Source organism: Leptonotus elevatus, chromosome 9, assembly GCF_054856555.1.
Source record: "Leptonotus elevatus isolate MCC_2025b chromosome 9, RoL_Lele_1.0, whole genome shotgun sequence".
Taxonomy (NCBI): domain Eukaryota; kingdom Metazoa; phylum Chordata; class Actinopteri; order Syngnathiformes; family Syngnathidae; genus Leptonotus; species Leptonotus elevatus.
Genome location: NC_141247.1, coordinates 23,217,023 through 23,234,224, shown reverse-complemented (window position 1 = coordinate 23,234,224; position 17,202 = coordinate 23,217,023). Strand labels below are relative to the sequence as shown.

At 40.5% G+C, this 17,202-nt stretch overlaps 1 protein-coding gene across 5 annotated transcripts in view; it reads left to right on the top strand.

Moving 5' to 3' along the window:
• Positions 1-17,202, top strand: part of LOC147168854 (uncharacterized) — a 96,125-nt gene that overhangs the window by 42,888 nt on the left and 36,035 nt on the right. For 2 of the 5 annotated variants that reach the window (XM_086085017.1, XM_086085016.1), the window contains exon 4: positions 1,363-1,860. The exons of 1 other annotated variant lie outside the window; for it this stretch is intronic. In XM_086085017.1, coding sequence (XP_085941143.1) covers positions 1,363-1,654 — 292 coding nt within the window. In that variant the 3' untranslated portion in view covers positions 1,655-1,860. Of the gene's footprint in view, positions 1-1,362; positions 1,861-4,597; positions 5,852-6,740; positions 6,818-17,202 lie in introns of those variants that run through there. 2 more of the 5 variants (XM_086085018.1, XR_015095977.1) reach the window with 2 other exon arrangements.

The following is a 17,202-nucleotide window of genomic DNA, read 5'->3' as shown; positions in this document are numbered from 1 at the left end:
TAGGTAGGCGTGGCCAGTGGGTAATTAACTCTGGAGTGTGTTTAGTTGCTTCTGGTGTGACTTAACAAGAATTTGCACCCGTCAGACTTTGTAATTAACTTGAAAACGGATTGTGGTTTGTACAGAGAAGGGTCAATCGGAACCAGATGTATTTATAATCGCTCGTATGGAAGCCCATCGAGACTCAATCGTTTCTCCTTTTATTAGACAGTCTATAAAACAATCGCTTTACAGATAATGACGATGTGGAATCTACCGTTACTGTTCATTCCACAACAAGCAAACATGCTTGACATGTGGATTCCGTTAGGCACAAACAGTTGCTTATCCAGACGTTGGCGTTCCATCAGTACCCCGGACCAGCTGTCGAGTGTGGCCCATCCGCTCGTTTCTTCTTGCTTTGGTACGCCAGGACTTCCGAGAAACATCTCCACCGTCTTCGCCCGTGAGTGAACAAACTTGGTCGGCTGTGTGGTGCTGGCAGAGAGTTCACAGTTGCTCTTTAGGAGAACTGAAAGCATCTGTCTGATGCACAGGACAATAGTCCAGATGAAAGTTAGTGGAGGGAATCCAAACAATGAAGTACTCAAGCACTAAAAGGCGACGCGACGAGTGCGTCGCATGAAAAAGGAAATTTGTGGTGGTTGTTTTTTTTGTTAAAATGTGTTGGTGGAGATTAAGATTAACTCAGGATTAACTCATTCACTCCCAGCCATTTTCACTGAAGCTCCCGGCTGTTTTACTAGATTTTGACTGATTTTGCAAGGCCCACAGAATATTGTGTTCTATTGCTATAGAAACATGGAACCCCCCCCAAAAGAAAGATTTGAGTCTCTTCTTTCATCAGGGAGAAAAAAGTATATTTGTATCTGTTTCTGTTTTGCAGCAAATAGCATTAGAATATAGCTAAGTTTCATCATTACAGTATTCACAAACCTGTTGAAAACACTCGGAAAAAGAGCTTGTTGCAACGTGGCCCTGGCTGATCTCTTATACTCTGCTGCCACCTGCTGGCCATTTTCTGTAATAAGTACCATTGCTTTAAGCCACCTCTTCAGGTCAGCTGCTGCATCAAAGCCTTCTGTTTGCTCTAGCATAACCCCCACCCCCCCTCCCTCCCCAATATAAATACATTTTTGGGAGTGCAGGACAAAGTATTAAAAAACTCATTCATAGGTTTTGCGGATTGAATGAGTTCATTGGCATAAAATAATCCACACCCCGCATTAAACGGGTCTATCTTGAATCAGGATGATTCCGGTTCCAGTTACTTTAGCCTGAAGTCTGTCTGAAAGCAGCCATCAACCCCTCGCGATTGCCCCGCTAACATCTTTGCATCCTGTTCTTGCAAATGATTTCCAGGCAGCGCTTTCCTCCCCGTCGCTGGATTTACAACAAGATTACGGGGCTCTCCTTTGACCCTGGGCTCTGCATTAGGCCAAGAGTCTACTTGCAAATGGACTCCCCTCCCTACATCCTTCCCAACCCCTTCATCCAGCGACTAGCATCAAGAACAATGGCTTATTCTCCTGCGCCAGTTCTCCATTACGAGGCCTGTGGCTTGGCAGTGTGGCCGCCCGCCTCAGATTTCAACCACATGTACTGCGCTCAAATCAAAAAGGCTACGTGCAGGCAGTTTGGCCAACATAGCTGAGTGCAAAGAAGCAGCTTTAGCAGAGAGGCATAAGACAAGAAAAGGAGTAAACAGTCAAATGGTCCGCAGGGAGGTTACCAGGAGTAAACTTGATCAAGAGAGACGGACAGATTGACTCCCAGGGGAGCCATTTTTGTAAGGCGGTGAGAGATAAACTTCACCCCCTTCTCCTCCTCCTAGAGCTTAGTGCTCTTATTGCTTTAAAAAAAAAAAAATGTCCAAGGGACAGTAGCGTTTCATAGCAGTCTAAACACATATTTCTGAAGGCCCATCTGTCATCAGAAATATGCTCGCATGGTCCACTTATTTCAACGGAGCCAACATGGTGCGATATGAACGTAAAGGCTGCGGTGATTTCTGAGCTGTCTCCCAATAAAGCCTCCATCTCGTTTGGGCCGAGTCCGCCCCTGAACGGCTCTTAAGCCAAATAAAACATGGACGTCAAAGGAAATCGCTCCCGTAATGTGACAAATTCTGACTCGAATTCATGTACGGTGCAGACAATATAGGCAGAAAGGGTGATATACTGGCGCGTGTGCGTTGGTAGAGCTGACTGATACTTTGATGCTGTTTTCAGACATTTAACATGATTGATGCTCTATAATGTCTGCTTCATGCAGGGTATAACAAATACCTGGAAGACAGATGGGTCGTTTTTCCATGGGAAAGGAATCTTTAATCAAAGTAGATGTGAAAACTGCCACGAAGCAGAAGGGACATGTGCGCTAAGACTAAAAATCCTATCGTCTGTCTCATTTGAGGGCGATGACAGTGACAGACTGACTGTAGGTTCTTTTCAAAGTTTTTCCATAGACAAAATGTTCCTTGCCTTGGTCACGAAAGTCCCGACTTGTGTAGAACAGATATGTCACCTGTAGCCACAAGTCGGGTTTCCATCCAATTGTTTCGAATTTTTTAAGCGAATTTACAGGAAATGCGCAAAACGGAGATGCGACTTATGCCCGTTTCCCTCTGTTCTTCTTTTGCGCATATTGAGAAGGGGACTCCACCGCTGTAGGTGGCGGTACACACCATAGAGATGTGATCCACCAGTAATTTAAAAGAAGAAGAAAAACAGGAAGTGACGTATGCGTTGATTGATCTCTTGTAATTCTTGATAAACCGTAGCGTTTCTTTGCTGTTTTCCATCTAAAATAGCATTAATATTCGCTTCTTTAATTAATTCCAGAGATTTCCGTTTCGTCGTCCCCCCCAAACATACCTTACTTTATCGTCCGTCATTGCTTTGTGACTACAAACGTACGTGCGACATGTATACGGTCTTGCCAGCGTTTATTCGCAAAACCTGTTTCCATAGCCAAAATGAGCATTTTCCTTTTTTTTCAATACGCTTCAAAATCCACCCCCTCTAAGTATAAAACTGTTTTGCGAATTTTTGGCCCTTTTTCGAATTTCTAGCCTTTCCATTCAGTTTTATTTTCACATTTCTTGAAAATTCGAATAGAAATGGGTGGATGGAAACGCAACTCGTGTTAAAATTCATTATTTATATTGTCTTATTTTGTGATTGACTGATTGATAGCTGTTGGGTTTAGAAGTTCTTAAATTTAAGTGTTGGGAGGAACCACATTTCTGATTTGTGTGTTTGCTAAACAGGCAATGAAAAGCAGCTGTATGGTCTTCAGAATTTTTTGGGTTTCTGTCCCGATTCAAATTACATCTGTTCTAGCACTGACAATACCAATTACGATTTATTGGCCGGGGTCAGTAGGAGTGTAGAAAGGAATTGGCAATTTAGCACCATCCATTTGTTTAGGATTCCTGCTTCTGATTAGGGCTCAATCGGACTTATTCACAAATTCCTGTTCAGTTCCTGGCACGGGTCCTTGAAACGTTTTGCCCTGTTGTGAAACTTGTGCCAGGGTCTGACTCTCCTGTAGGTGCGACTCAGGGACTTTTTTTGAAGGGTCACCTTCTGGAATCGGATCCCTACAATTAGTCGATTTTAAACTGGGATACATGCACGTGAAAAGCTGGTGCGTGTTGGAGGCTGTCAAGAGCCCCCCAAAACCGTCGTAGTAATAATAAACAAGTGGACCTTCTCACCACACTCCTTCCACCTTGCAATGATTGGTAGCAGGGTGAAACGAGTCAAGTCTGAAATATTCACTGGCCAAAGGCGATATAATGATGGAAATTGCAAAATGTGAAACTCTATTCTCCACTCTTGAGCCCATTTGTACATCATCAGACACCCCGAAGGCAGCAAAAAAACCGTTCGAAGAGGAGGTTAACCTAACAAACGCAACTTGACACCCCAACAGATGTTCCACCATTTCGGGATGACGCTGGTTCCACTTTGCGGCCATTTACTCTCACTCCTCTCCTCTCGTCTGCGTTACTTCTTAATCTTAATTCCTCATCCAAACTCGTACATGCCACCCCCCCCCCCCCAATCCAAAAGAACCGTTTCCATGCTTCTCAATTAGACATAACCGTCTTAGATTGGGGTTGAAGGTGAAGTGCAACATTGGGGAAGGAGGGAGGGACTTAAGGGAGGGGTCCAGTCCACTAATATATAATGAGATGGGAGCAAATAAAGATGTGCATTCAGTCAGTGTCCTATATCGAAACCATTTTCTGGAAATGGTTAGCATGTGTGTCTAAAAAAAAAAGTAAAGTCCATGCTATTGCTTGATGTCCAGGTGGAGTCTTTTGGAAAACAAATCCTGGGCAGAGGTGGCAAATCCAGGTTCAGAAAGTAAAAACCCTGCCACAGTTTGGCTTTATCCCCTAGTGCTAGCTAGCTAGCTAGCTAGCTCCCTAACAGGTAAACGAGCACCATGGGCGCTAGCTAGAGAGCTAGCTAACTAGCACCTGAGGCTAAAGCCAAACTGTGGCAGGATTTTTACTTTCTGGCTCTGGATTTGGCACCTCTGATCCTGGGTAGAATTCCTTATGCTTGTTTTTTTTGCCATTCAGCTTCTTATTGGCCCCCTTATAGGGATGGCATGACTCAGGTGGTAGACTGGTCAACCCTCAATCTGGAGGTTTGGGTTTCAACCAACCATGTTGACCTGTCCTTGATCAAGATACTGAATCCCCGGTACGTGTTTTTATTTAAATATTTGACTGTAATGAGACCGTGTTCATGTATGTTCATAATGGACTTGCCCCACATTCCAACTTGCGTACAAATCTGCTGCTCTGGGAACGGAACTTTCTTGGAAAACCGAGACCCCCTGGACAACTCCATGCTCCAAGGTGTCGTGGATCCCAAGTGACTTTAATTTGGCTTTGGATCCACCAGCGGGAAGGCAGATCAGGCGGATTTCAAATTTAAGAAGCTCCCCAGGATGTTCCCAATTCCTGAAATCCAATCCTCACAAGTTGTCATTTGTTAAACCGATTTATCATTCATGTTTCATTTGTTTAGCAGTCTCTCCTATTCAGCTGTTTGTCCACATATCGCATTTCTCACGTCTCAAGACAATCCTCAACTCCTCTCAACTCTACTTTTACTCCATGTCTCGCCCGTGTTTTTCCACGCTGGCCATATAATTTAGGTCTGTGAAATGGGCTAAAGTTTAACATGCTTTGGCAAAGCTCCAAGTCTTGACTACCGACGGCTAACTCCCGACAGACGTCGACCACACCTGTGCGCCTCGAACAGCACGGCGTTATTTAGTATTGCTCGCAGCCGTGAAATTTATGAGCATAATCGGGGATGAAATGTCCCGATGTTGTAGCTCTGCGTAATGGAAAATTGCCGATTTGTGTGTCAGTGACTGTCGGAAAGAAAACATGAATGGGTTCCAACTGGTGTCAGAAATTCTTGAAAGTGTCTTCTTTTTGGGTAAAGGGCCTTTTACGAGAAATAATTACTTACTCAAATGTTTGAAAAATGAATCCTCAATTATTACACTGTACTTTTCTTAACGTGGCCTCACACCTCTATGAGAGTAATTTTTTTTTTGCAAATACAGTATTTAGTGGAATTTAGATTTGATAGAGAGTCAAACATATACACACAATGATGAAACCTAAATTGTTGCAATTTTTTTGTGGTCCGTCTGTCTCGTAGACATTTTATAGCAACCAAACTAAATCTCTGGGACACGTGCCCCTAAAATGGCTTCCCCTTCCTGAGTCCTTTTGGGTCCTTCAGACTTATTTGTGGTTCTACTCATGATAGACATGCCTATCAAATGTCATGTTGCTAAATAAAGTCGACTGCCTTTAACCTCCGAAGGCCCAAGCTGTTTTTTTACATGCAAAGTGCTGTCCACGTATGTGGCCACTAAGCCTTAGGAGGAATTTTCATTTATGGACCCCTGGATTGCTGAGAAAAAGCCAAAAATGGATATTTAAAACCAAAAGAGCAGACTTCCTTTGTCTTTTCTGGCCTAGTCTTTTGAAACTTTTTTTTTTGTAGGTGTACTCAAGATAAGCAATCCTACTGAATTCCATGTTGCTAAATGAAACTAGCTTTGGGGGGGGCTAAATTTTCTGCAAAAGGCCCCCTGGAAATAGCCAAAATGACGATGCTAACTGGCTTTGGGAGTTGAATTGTCATAAAAATCCTGTGTTGTGCTACTGAGCCAATTCTAGAGACTTACGCCACCACCTATTTGAGCATACGATCATCTTTCATACCGGAACTTGTTTACATCATTCTGCAAGTCTTCACACTTGAACTCATCTGAGAGACTGTTTACGTACGTGCCGGAGTTTTGGTTAGCACGACAGTTCAACTGGGCTCAGCAATTCCACCTTGGAAAAAGTCCATGAACCCTGGATGCAATTCTCCACATTTCAAGGCCGTACAATGAAAAATAGCAGGTCTTTATGACAGTGAAATGAAAGCAAACATTTATCTGCAAAAATAAGCAGCTAAAGTTCACGTCTGACTCTTTTATTTTCTTTATTTTTGCCTTCGACAAAGACTTAAACATTGTTGTAATAGCCAGATGAGAACATACTGACACATTCAATTAGGAGGCAGGGTGAGAGTTTTGCAATATTTGCAGTGCGTGACAATTCCAGACCCCCCCCCCCCCCGTCCCTTCCCTCACCTCTGTCCCGACCGTCTTAATAATGTGAATTATGTCTTTTCATTTGCCAGGACCTAATGGACGAAGGTAGCCCAGCTTGACTTCCTGTTAAAGTCAAAAACTAACAAGAGCTGTATTTACATTTGGCTCGCCCGTCGACTACTTGACCATGTGGCACGCAGGCCTGGCCGGGTGGGGGGCGGGCAGGGGGATGCGGGGGGGGGGGGGGGGGGCTGACCTTGTGCTCTCATGGTTGTCTGTTTGAATATGGGAGGGGGGAGGGGGGGGTCGTGACCTTGTGCTCTCATGGTTGTCTGTTTGAATATGAGGTGGAGGGGGGCAACTTGTATAAAGAAGCACTGAATAAAAAGAAGGAAAAGAAAAACGGCTCTCATGCAACCTTCAAGTGCACTTGACCAAAGTCACCCCCCTCCCCTGCTGCTAGCTGATTATCTTTGCCTTGACAGTTTTTATTTGTTTTGTTTTGTTTTTTTTACATGAAAAATTGGCAAACCCACTGCTGGTGAAACTGAGCCATCAACAACTCATTGATTGGAAATTCTTCGTAGTCAACGCGTGCTTGAATCCCAAATTTCCTTTTGGGATCGGTATGTTGAGGCATCTTCAGTTGCTGCTCGCATTCCATTCCTTGCCTTTAAAAAGTCTTAATTTGCTTCTTGTCTGTGGTTATTGCTGCCATTGCTGTTTAAGTGTACGTGTGTGTGTGGGGGGGGGGGGGGGCACTCCACAATTCGATTGAAAACAGGAAACTTGGCCTTTGAATATTCACTTTCCCCTTCAGAAAGTCTTCTCATCCTTTATTTTAAATTTTTTAGTAAATCGGAAAAAAAAATCCACTATTGGAATGAAAACAGGCAACTTGGCTGTATATTTGAAGATAAACAATCTTTGCCTTCAAAAGGTCTGCTGCTGCTTCTCTTTGGGTCTTGCTGCCTTCATTTATGTCTTCAGTAATTGAAAAGAATGTGTTATTTTGTTAAAATCAGGCTTCAAACTTGGTCTATTAGAATATTTCATATGCTTGCCTTTAAAACATCTTCATTGCTGCTTTTGTGGTTCTCGCCACCTTCACTCCACTATTCAAATGCAAACAGGCAACTTGGCCATATATTAAAAAGATTTACCGTGTTTGCCTTCAAAAAGTCTTCTGCTGCTTCTCTTTGGGTCTTTTTGCCTTCATTTCTGTCTTCAGCTATTAAAATAATGTTCTTTTGGTTCAAATCAAGCAACTGCTTTGGCCTATTAGAATATTCCATATGCCTGCCTTTAAAACATCTTCATTGCTGCTTTTGTGGTTCTTGCTGCCTTTTGTCTTCAGTAAGTGAAAAAACTCCACTATTCAAATGAAAACAGGCAACTTGGACATTTATATATATATATATATATATATTTATTTTACTGTGTTTGCCTTCAAAACGTCTCTTTGGGTCTTGCTAACTTCATTTTTGTCTTCAGTTATTAAAATAATGCTGTATTTGGTTCAAATCAGGCAATGGCCGTGGCCTATTAGAATATTCTATATGCTTTCCTTCAAAACATCTTCATTGCTTCAGTGCTTTTGTGGTTCTCGCTGCCTTCACTTTTTTCCTCAGTAAGTGAAAAAACTCCACTATTCAAATGAAAATCTCTTTGGGTCCTGCTGACTTCATTTTTGTCTTCAGTTATTAAAAGAATGCTCTATTTGTTTCAAATCAGGGTACTGCCTTGGCCTATGAGAATATTCTATATGCTTTCTATCAAAACATCTTTGCTCTTTTTGTGGTTCTCGCTGCCTTCACATTTGTCTTCAGTAAATGAAAAGTAAGCTCTACTGGGTTCAGATCAGGCAACTGACTCCATTTACGAATAATTATAATCAGATAATCTCATCCCAGACGTGCTGGATGTTTTTTTTCTTTTAGCATGTATCTAATATATGACAAAATACAGCCCCAATTCAAGTGAATAATCCTTGCTGGTCATGTTTTAAACTCACTTCTGCTCATTTACTGTCCTTGCTGCATTATAAATGACGCCACTATAAATGACTTCACTTTTGTGACGTGATCAAATCGAGCAATGTTGAGAATTAGCGTGCAAATGGTCCTAAACAGTTCAGCTGGGACCGCAAATTGTCCAGCTGCAATGCAACAAGACTCATAAATGGTTCTTATTTTCAAATTAAGCGCACATAAGGGTTATTAAAACGACAGACGGTTGCCAGCTTTTTTTAAACGGCAGGCCATTATTTCCAAGATATTAAAAAAAAAAAAGGCTACAAATGTGTTTCTTACTTATCACTGTGGTTCTCTTGTGGTTTTGTTTTGCCCATAAATAAAACCTGAGTGCCATGTGTAATTGCCGCAAACCCTTCACAATAAAGACCCCCACGGCTGTTAGACCGTGTGCAACTAAATAAAGTGCAATAAAAATTAAAGTGATGATTTATAGTAAATGTTCTCCACAAAGAAATACACAATGTTATACCTTTATTTTCCCTTTTGACTACTGTACATACAAACTCTGTAATTTATGGATCATTAATTTAATGTTGTTTTTGAGTTGCAGTAAGGCCAACACATAAGTTATAAATGTGTTTAAATTCATTATTTTAATTAGCGTCAACATAGTATAGACCAGTGGTTCTCAACCTTTTTTCAGTGATGTGTACCCCCTGTTAAAAAATGTTTTCAGCCAAGTACCCCTTAACCAGCGCAAAGCATTTCTGATGGGGGGGGTGGGTGGCAATTAACACTTAGCAACTTTGGAACTCTATTTGTATTTATGTGGTCTCTTAAACTATTTGGAAATAAAAAGATGCATCAAAAAAGTAAAAAAATAATTTAATTATAGATAAAGATATGTGCACATTTTTTCCATCTTTTATAATAATAATAATAATAATAATAATAATAATTATTATTATTACTACTACTATTATTGTATCAGGGACAGTACACATCTGCATTCTTGAGGCAGATCATACTAAAGCTCTGTTCTCAAAAATAAATAATTAACTGCATTTTAAATAAAGTTTTCAAGTGATTGACAAGGTGATATTGCAAGTTGGGTCGAACCATTCTAGTATGGGGGAGATGCTGGGTTTTTAGGGCACTGAAACTGAATAGCCTACTGAATATTAAATTCATTTTATGAACTTCTATTTTTCTGAAATATTTACATGTACTTTTTAAAATATATTTGAAAATCTCACGTACCCCCTGGAGTGCCTTCACGTATCCCCATTTGAGGACCACTGTTATAGACTGTGCTTGGCAAGCAACTGTTTGCTTTGTGGACTGAAAACCTTCAAGGAGTTTTGTCTCGGGTGCACTGGTAGTATGAGTACCTTAACCCCTATATAGGCTGCTCAGTACCGGTCCATTATTTGTTTGCGTTTAAATTTTTAACCTCACATTTCAATAGAATGTAAGGGTAGTTGGTTCTGTTGGCACAGTTCTGGTCAATAACAAACACAATCATAACTCCGTGAAGGTTTTTAAATGTATTTAATTTTTTTATGTTTATATATGGAGCGTGAGCCAAGGCAGAACCCTCTCACGGGTCGATTGGGATGTTTTTGCTTAATATCTCAGGAAATATCACATTCACGTTGGCAGAGGTCACTTCCACTTACAGTATTTGCTTTTGTTCACAAGGAGATGAACCCAATACAAAGTCTAATCAATTCTACTCATCTTTGAGGCTCTCTTCGGTTTGTGGAGTTCTCATTGGCACGGGTCTCTGTCTCTTGTAAGCAAAGAGGACATTAATACGCAAATTTAATTCACTGTATTTAGACAGAAATCCCTTGAGTTGCATTTTTCAAGTCATATCGTGGCCAAGATTGCACACTAATGTTTGTTATTGCAGACAAGTTGTGCACTAAAACAAACTGTGGCAAGAAACTGGAGCTCTTACCATGCAAAGTTGTCACGGCCGGTTAGTAAAACCGTGCAACCTCCAAAGTGGAAGACAATCCATTCAAAGTGCTAGCTGTTATCATGTCAAAATATGTTTTCCCCGTAGGAAATAATTTAAAGTGAATGAAAGTTAAATGAAACCAAAATAAAGTTACTCACCCAAGATAAAATTAAACGCACACAAAAAATACAGCACAGCTAATCCTTAAGATCAGGGGTAGGCAAACTTGTCCTCAAATCATTTTTAAAACTAGTAAATCTATAGTGACTATAAAAAGTCTACACACCCCTATATGTTTTTGAACATGAAAAGCATGCCTGAACAGCTGCGTAGACATTTTTATCTCTACTGTATTTCAGGTAAAAATTTAAAACGTAATAATTCATTAATTACCATTTCTAATCTTTTTAATAGCAATAATACAATCATAATTAACTCATTGGCTCCCAAAAACAAACAAATACATTCTATTTTAAATTTTACCAATGTCCCAAAGACGTATTTATACGTTAACATTCTTTTTTTCCCCTTTCTTTTTTTTATATGCTAGAGCATACCGAAGGCTTTGATGGAGCCACTAAACTGAACCGAACGGTTGAAGCAATGGTAGTTATTACAAAAGTGGCCAGCAGGTGGCAGCAGAGTACAAGATATCAACCCGGGCCATTCAAAAATAATTGTGAATAATGATGAAACTTGGTTATATTTAATGCAAATTTATGCAAAACGGAAACAGATTGAAATGTACTTTTTTAGGTTCCATGTTTTTATAGCAATAGAACACAATATTCTGGGGCTTTGCAAAGTCAGTCAAAATCCAGTAAAATAGCCGGGAGCGAAGGGGGTTGCTTCAGTGAAAATGGCCGGGAGTGAATAAGTTAATATTATTAATCATCTTTCAATGTGCAGGACTATATCACTGTGTGTTTTACTTCTATTTTGTATTTGGTCATTTACAATAAACTAACCAGTTATTTAATTTAGCCAAATGTTTAATAAAGAAAATGATCAGATGTGTTTGGCAGTTGTTGACTTAACTGCATGGGTGGAGCCCCAGTAAGTGCACGTAAACCAAAATCTTACTCGGACTTCTTTGTTTGCACACGCCAGTGGCCGCCATTTATATGTTGTGGTGCCAAGTTATTGTTTGAGCGGGTGAAAACAACAGCGCGGCGGTCAATGGCAGGAAATGAATGGGCTCGAACGGGCACAGCCTTTTCAACAGCGAAAGACCACAAGGAGAAGAATTTTGTTTGTGATGTATGTTCACTTGCTGCTCTTACACTTAAAATGATGCCAACAGTGTAACGTGAGTGCCCGGCAATGCTTTTCTTGTCATCAGCCCAGTCATCAGCTTATTATTATTATTTTTTAATTCATTATTTACTTATTACTTATTATTTATTTTTACTACTGCTCTACTATATTTTACTAATTATTTTCATTACTTTGTAGGCTATTTTAAGTTTTGTTTGTTTAAAAAAAAAAAATATATATATTTTATGTTTTGATGTATTTGTACCCATGTAGGAAGATTTACAAAGATGCCAACATCAGGCAGTTATTCTTACTGATGAAGTTTAAGGTTCCTTTTTAAATGTAATTATTTATGTTAGTGTTATTTTTTTTAAGTTTAAAAATATATATATATTATTCTCCAATGGCTTGATGTAGATTGTGGTTGGTATGGTTTTAGTATGTTTGCTACTTAATATAGCGGGACAAAATATTAGCAGCACCTTCAAGTCAAATTCAGTGAGAAATATTACTAAGCATTGTACTGTATCTTGACAGCTCTTCTATTTGATATTATTTGATTGTGTCTTAATTAACGTTGCCATTGGTTATACAGTAAAGTGCAGTTGGCTGCATTACAGTACAGTGGAAGCCCAGCTGCGGTTCCTGGAAGGTTTTACATTTATGTTTTGGCTACCAGGGCCAAATTTAAATGCGCTCCATTGCTCCAACTTCACATTATTTATGTGCTCGGCCGTGTTTAGGCTGAGCTGAAAGACCGAGTCTTTATTTTTCTTCTGGGTTTTGCCACTTTTAGTCCTCAAAATTCCTTTACGACTGTACAGTCAGTCAGCCAGCGAAGGCGGCAAAATCCCGGCTAAATTGACATTCCTTATTTGGGCGTCGATGCGGATAGGAAAATGGACTGGCATCCAAATGCGTGCACACTCCCACGTCTTCTCTCCAGGTGCTGATGTGTTATAACAGCCGTGAAATGAGCCTTTGAAGGGACCACGTCGGATTTTTTTTTGATTTTTTTTTGGGGGGGGGTTGGGGGGGGGTCGTGGATTCATTTCAAAATATTCACCATGACTTTTAGCTTACCACCAGGGTTAATTAAACCGCTAGCCGTTTAATTCCATCATCTGATGCGGAACACATGGTTGGACTGGTTTTGATTCCCCACCCGGCATGTTGAAGTTTGCACTTTGGACTGCGGCTTACAACTTGGGTGGAGCACATTGTCACCAGTTTCTGAGCTGAGTCAGTGGGGATTTTGCATTTCAACATACAGCAGGTGGCGCTGCTTCCGAGGAATAGTTCAAGTGGCAAATGATTGGGTAAATACTCGACATGAAGACAGTATTCTTTGCAGAGGATAAATAATACATGACAGTCATAAAACATACTTAGATGTAACATTTTCACTTGTTATTGCAAACCAGTGGTCCCCAACCTTTTTTTCCACCAAGGACCGATTCATGGTCTGACTGACTTCACAGAGGGGGTACAGAGCATAACGGACATTTTGGGGCATTTCAATCTTGAGGTGACATAATGCTGCACGGATTCCGCAGATTAATGAAAAGGTGAAGTCTTACAACACTTTTCAATTCTTAAAATTAGCTAATCGTGGGGACAGACCAATAGTATCAAGATATGAAATTGACCATATTTGGACATACCCTGTATGTGGTTCCCGCCTAACAGCAAAAATATGTTTTAAAATCATTTTCCTAGTGTGGGTCTCCCTGTCTTTTCTTCTGCTGTAATTTACAGCCCCAGGTTGCCACAGAAACAGCATAGTAAGCTTCTCAGAGTGTTATTTTTATTGCAAAATGAACTGGCAGAAATAAATATGTTTGGTTGGAGCAATTCCCTCGGTGTGACAACATATGAGCAATTCTGTTGATCCACATTCCAGTGCCTGCGAGCTTGCTAAATTTGATTTCACGGATTATTACGAAGTCCAAATCAAATTCGCCTGCATTTCCTTTACCCTGAGTGTTTGCTGCATTGATCCCCATTTCACTGCGCCGCTTCTCATGGGAAGTCTCCTTAAGACACACTTTTAATTGCTCTTGTATCCTGACAGGAGACAAACCAAAATCAACACAGACTATTTTCCAGTGGTGCGGCGCAGCCCGCAGATTTGACCGCACACTCCAAAAGTGCTCGCCAGGTTCATCAGTCAAAAAGGTGTCAAGCAAACCTGCGAGAAGACCAAGCGTGTCCAACGCAAACACCGCGATGGGAATATTCCGCGTCCAGAGTTGGGCGGCGGCGGTCACATGCGCTACTGCAGAAAGCAGTCAAGTGAGCATTAGGACAAAAAAAAACGTTACTTAAAATGTCATTTTTAACCTCTTGTATTCTTATAGTTGGGTCTCTGGAGTGCCTGCAAACTCATTAAGTGTGAATAAGCAAGCTGAATTTCCATCACACAGTAATGTAACAGTGGGTAATTTACATAATATTTAGTTAATTTACATCATAGCACCCCCACACGAAGGTAGGCTGTGTGAAAGTCCAGTCATGTCAAAGCCTAAAGCTAAGCAGAGCTGCACTGACTTTGGTTGGATGCACAGATTAGCATTAGCTAACAGTGCTAGCTTCTGATAAGATGCATTTGGACTAGGGCCCGACCGATATGTATTTTTTAAGGCTGATGCCGATACCGATTTTTGGCAGAAAAAAACACCGATTAGTCGATGTGTTCCCACAGAGTTTGTGTGTATATTCGTTATTTGAAGGAAAAACACTCCTGAAGTCGATGCTAACTTCCGGTTAGCATTTGAATGGGATCCTCCCTTTGCTTTTTGCATTAGCGCTAGACAAGCGATATTTTAAAGATGAAGCATGTTTTGTATTTAAATAACAGTGGATGTTATTCTTATTGTCGTGTGTTTAGTTTTACAGTTAACTCCAACTGGGATGTCATTAAAGGACGCTTAGGAGACAACAAAATAACCAGAATAACATATGCTACACACTAGCCAGCTGCTAATGCTACGCAAGCAAAATGGTGCATTTAGGGAACTTTCACTTCGGAAACTTCAGTTTTCATTACTTATAACTTTTTAAGGGGAAAATAATCGGCCATTTGGGCCAATTATAAATTATAATCGTTGGCCGATTAATTGGTCGGGTCCTAATTTGGACTACAATGTCTGAAAAACTACTCTGTCAAAACCAATAGGTAAGCAGAGCTGCACTGAGATTGTTAGTAGTTAGCTTCTAATAAACGGGTACATACTTGAATGCCAAACAAGTCTTTACACGAGTGTATGAAGTGCTGCCTCTAAGAATGAAAATGCTGCTCTCTGACCTCTGTTCTACTGGTGACACGGTCAACCATTTTCTTCCAATCAATCTTTAAGTTTGACGGACATGTTATTAAGACAACTGGGAACTGTTTTCAGTCCTGGAAGAAAAAGTATAATTTCTTTTAAAACCTTGCTGACACATTTGATGTATTGTTTGTGTTCCTTCCTGATCCCCGCCGCGGCCATATTTCTTCTTATTTTCCCAGCGATAACATGTTTTATCTTTGCCAGCCTACAATTGTTTTATGGTGTTTGGGAGTGGAAACAAACACCCTAAATTCCAACCAGAGTCAGGCAGGATAAAGATGACGTTTAAACGACTTTGGCTTCATGAAGGCAGCCGTTGGTGGAGCTCGGCCATTTTGATTATCGGATGAGGCCACACCGGTAGCTCGCGTTCAACATCCCACTAGAGTTCATATTGCAGGCAAATGCAGCAGTGATGAGTATCACATGAATAGCTACGTCATGTTAAGATCCTTTTATTTTATTGTGTATTCACGTCCATGTCCATATTCTGAATTATAATTTGACCAGCAAACTGTTCAACCTGGACTATGGCAGCCCCTCTAAAAGGTGCAGTACCACAATTAGATGATAAATAAATTTCTCCTACAAGCAATCATCAACTCAAAGAAACACTTCTCTCAGATAATCATCACTTAAAAGCAGTTAAATGCCTCCATTTTAGAAAAAAATAAACACCTCCCTCAAACAATCAACTTTAGACAAACTCCTCTCTCAAGCAAATATCAATCTCAGACAACAACAAAATCAGACACTTCCTTGAATAATAGCTTGCGATAAACACTTCCCTAAAATAATACATTTAAGACAAACACCTCCCTCAAATAATCAGCTTCAAACAAACACCTTCCTCAAGTCACCTGACGGGAAACACCCACTTCAAGCATCCGCTCAACTTATCTGTTTAAATAAATGCCTCCCTCAAATAATCAACTTGAGAAAAAAACACCTCCCTCCAATAATCCCTTGGAGACAAACAAAAACCTCCACCAAACAACTATCAACTTCTGACAAATAAACTCCTCCCTCAAATCCCTTTAAGACAAGCACTTCCCTCAAAAAAATCATCAACTTTGGACAAACACATGCCTCCCTTACGAAATCAAACTTAAGAACAATAAAAGAACAAAACAATTGAAAAAACAACTTCACGCAAATAAACACCTCCCTCTGATAATCAATTTAAAACCAACTGAAATAATCAGTTTCAGACAAACACCTCCCCCCAAATTACCTCACGACAAATAAACACCCGCCTTGACGAATCGTTCAACTGTTGCCTCCCTCAAATAATCAACTGTAGACAAAAACACCTCCCTCCAATAATTTCTTAGAGACAAACAACAATCTCCATCAAACAACTATCAACTTCGGACATATAAACCCCTCCCTCGAATAATCATCTTATGATAAATAAATGCCACCCCCAAATCAATCAAACAACTTGAGATGAATAAATGAACAAAGGTGGAGGCTATTGGAGTGCTAATTCATCGGAGTGACTTTAAACACGGCCCAGTAGGTGCTGCTGTTTTTGTTAGCAACTTTTTTTTGGGGGGGGGAAATACCAACCTAAAATGTTGCCCATCCATTAAAAAAAAAAACAAGACACCACTACAGTTAGACCTCCCTCCTTCGACAGCATGCGACAAAGGGACCACAGAGACCCCCCAAAATATCCCCCCCCCACCCCCCTTTAAGCCCACAAATTTATACGATGCAAAGACTGCTTCTTAAAGAAGGATAAGCAATTAGAGGCATAGCTGGGGTCCTCTGGGAACGTGGCGCCGAGGTACCTGAGCAAGCAGAGAATTTACTACCACGGGTTCAATGGTCAGGGTTGTGCGCTGGGATGTTTTTTTTTTTTTTTTTTTTTAAGGAGGGAGTAGCGTGGAGGTCGGCCGTCTTCAGGCAAATGAGTTAATTATTCTTCTTTTTTTTTTTTAATAATGACAATAGCGATTAGCTTTAGCTAATAATTAGCTGTTAACCTAGCAACAATTGGGGAAACACCATAGAC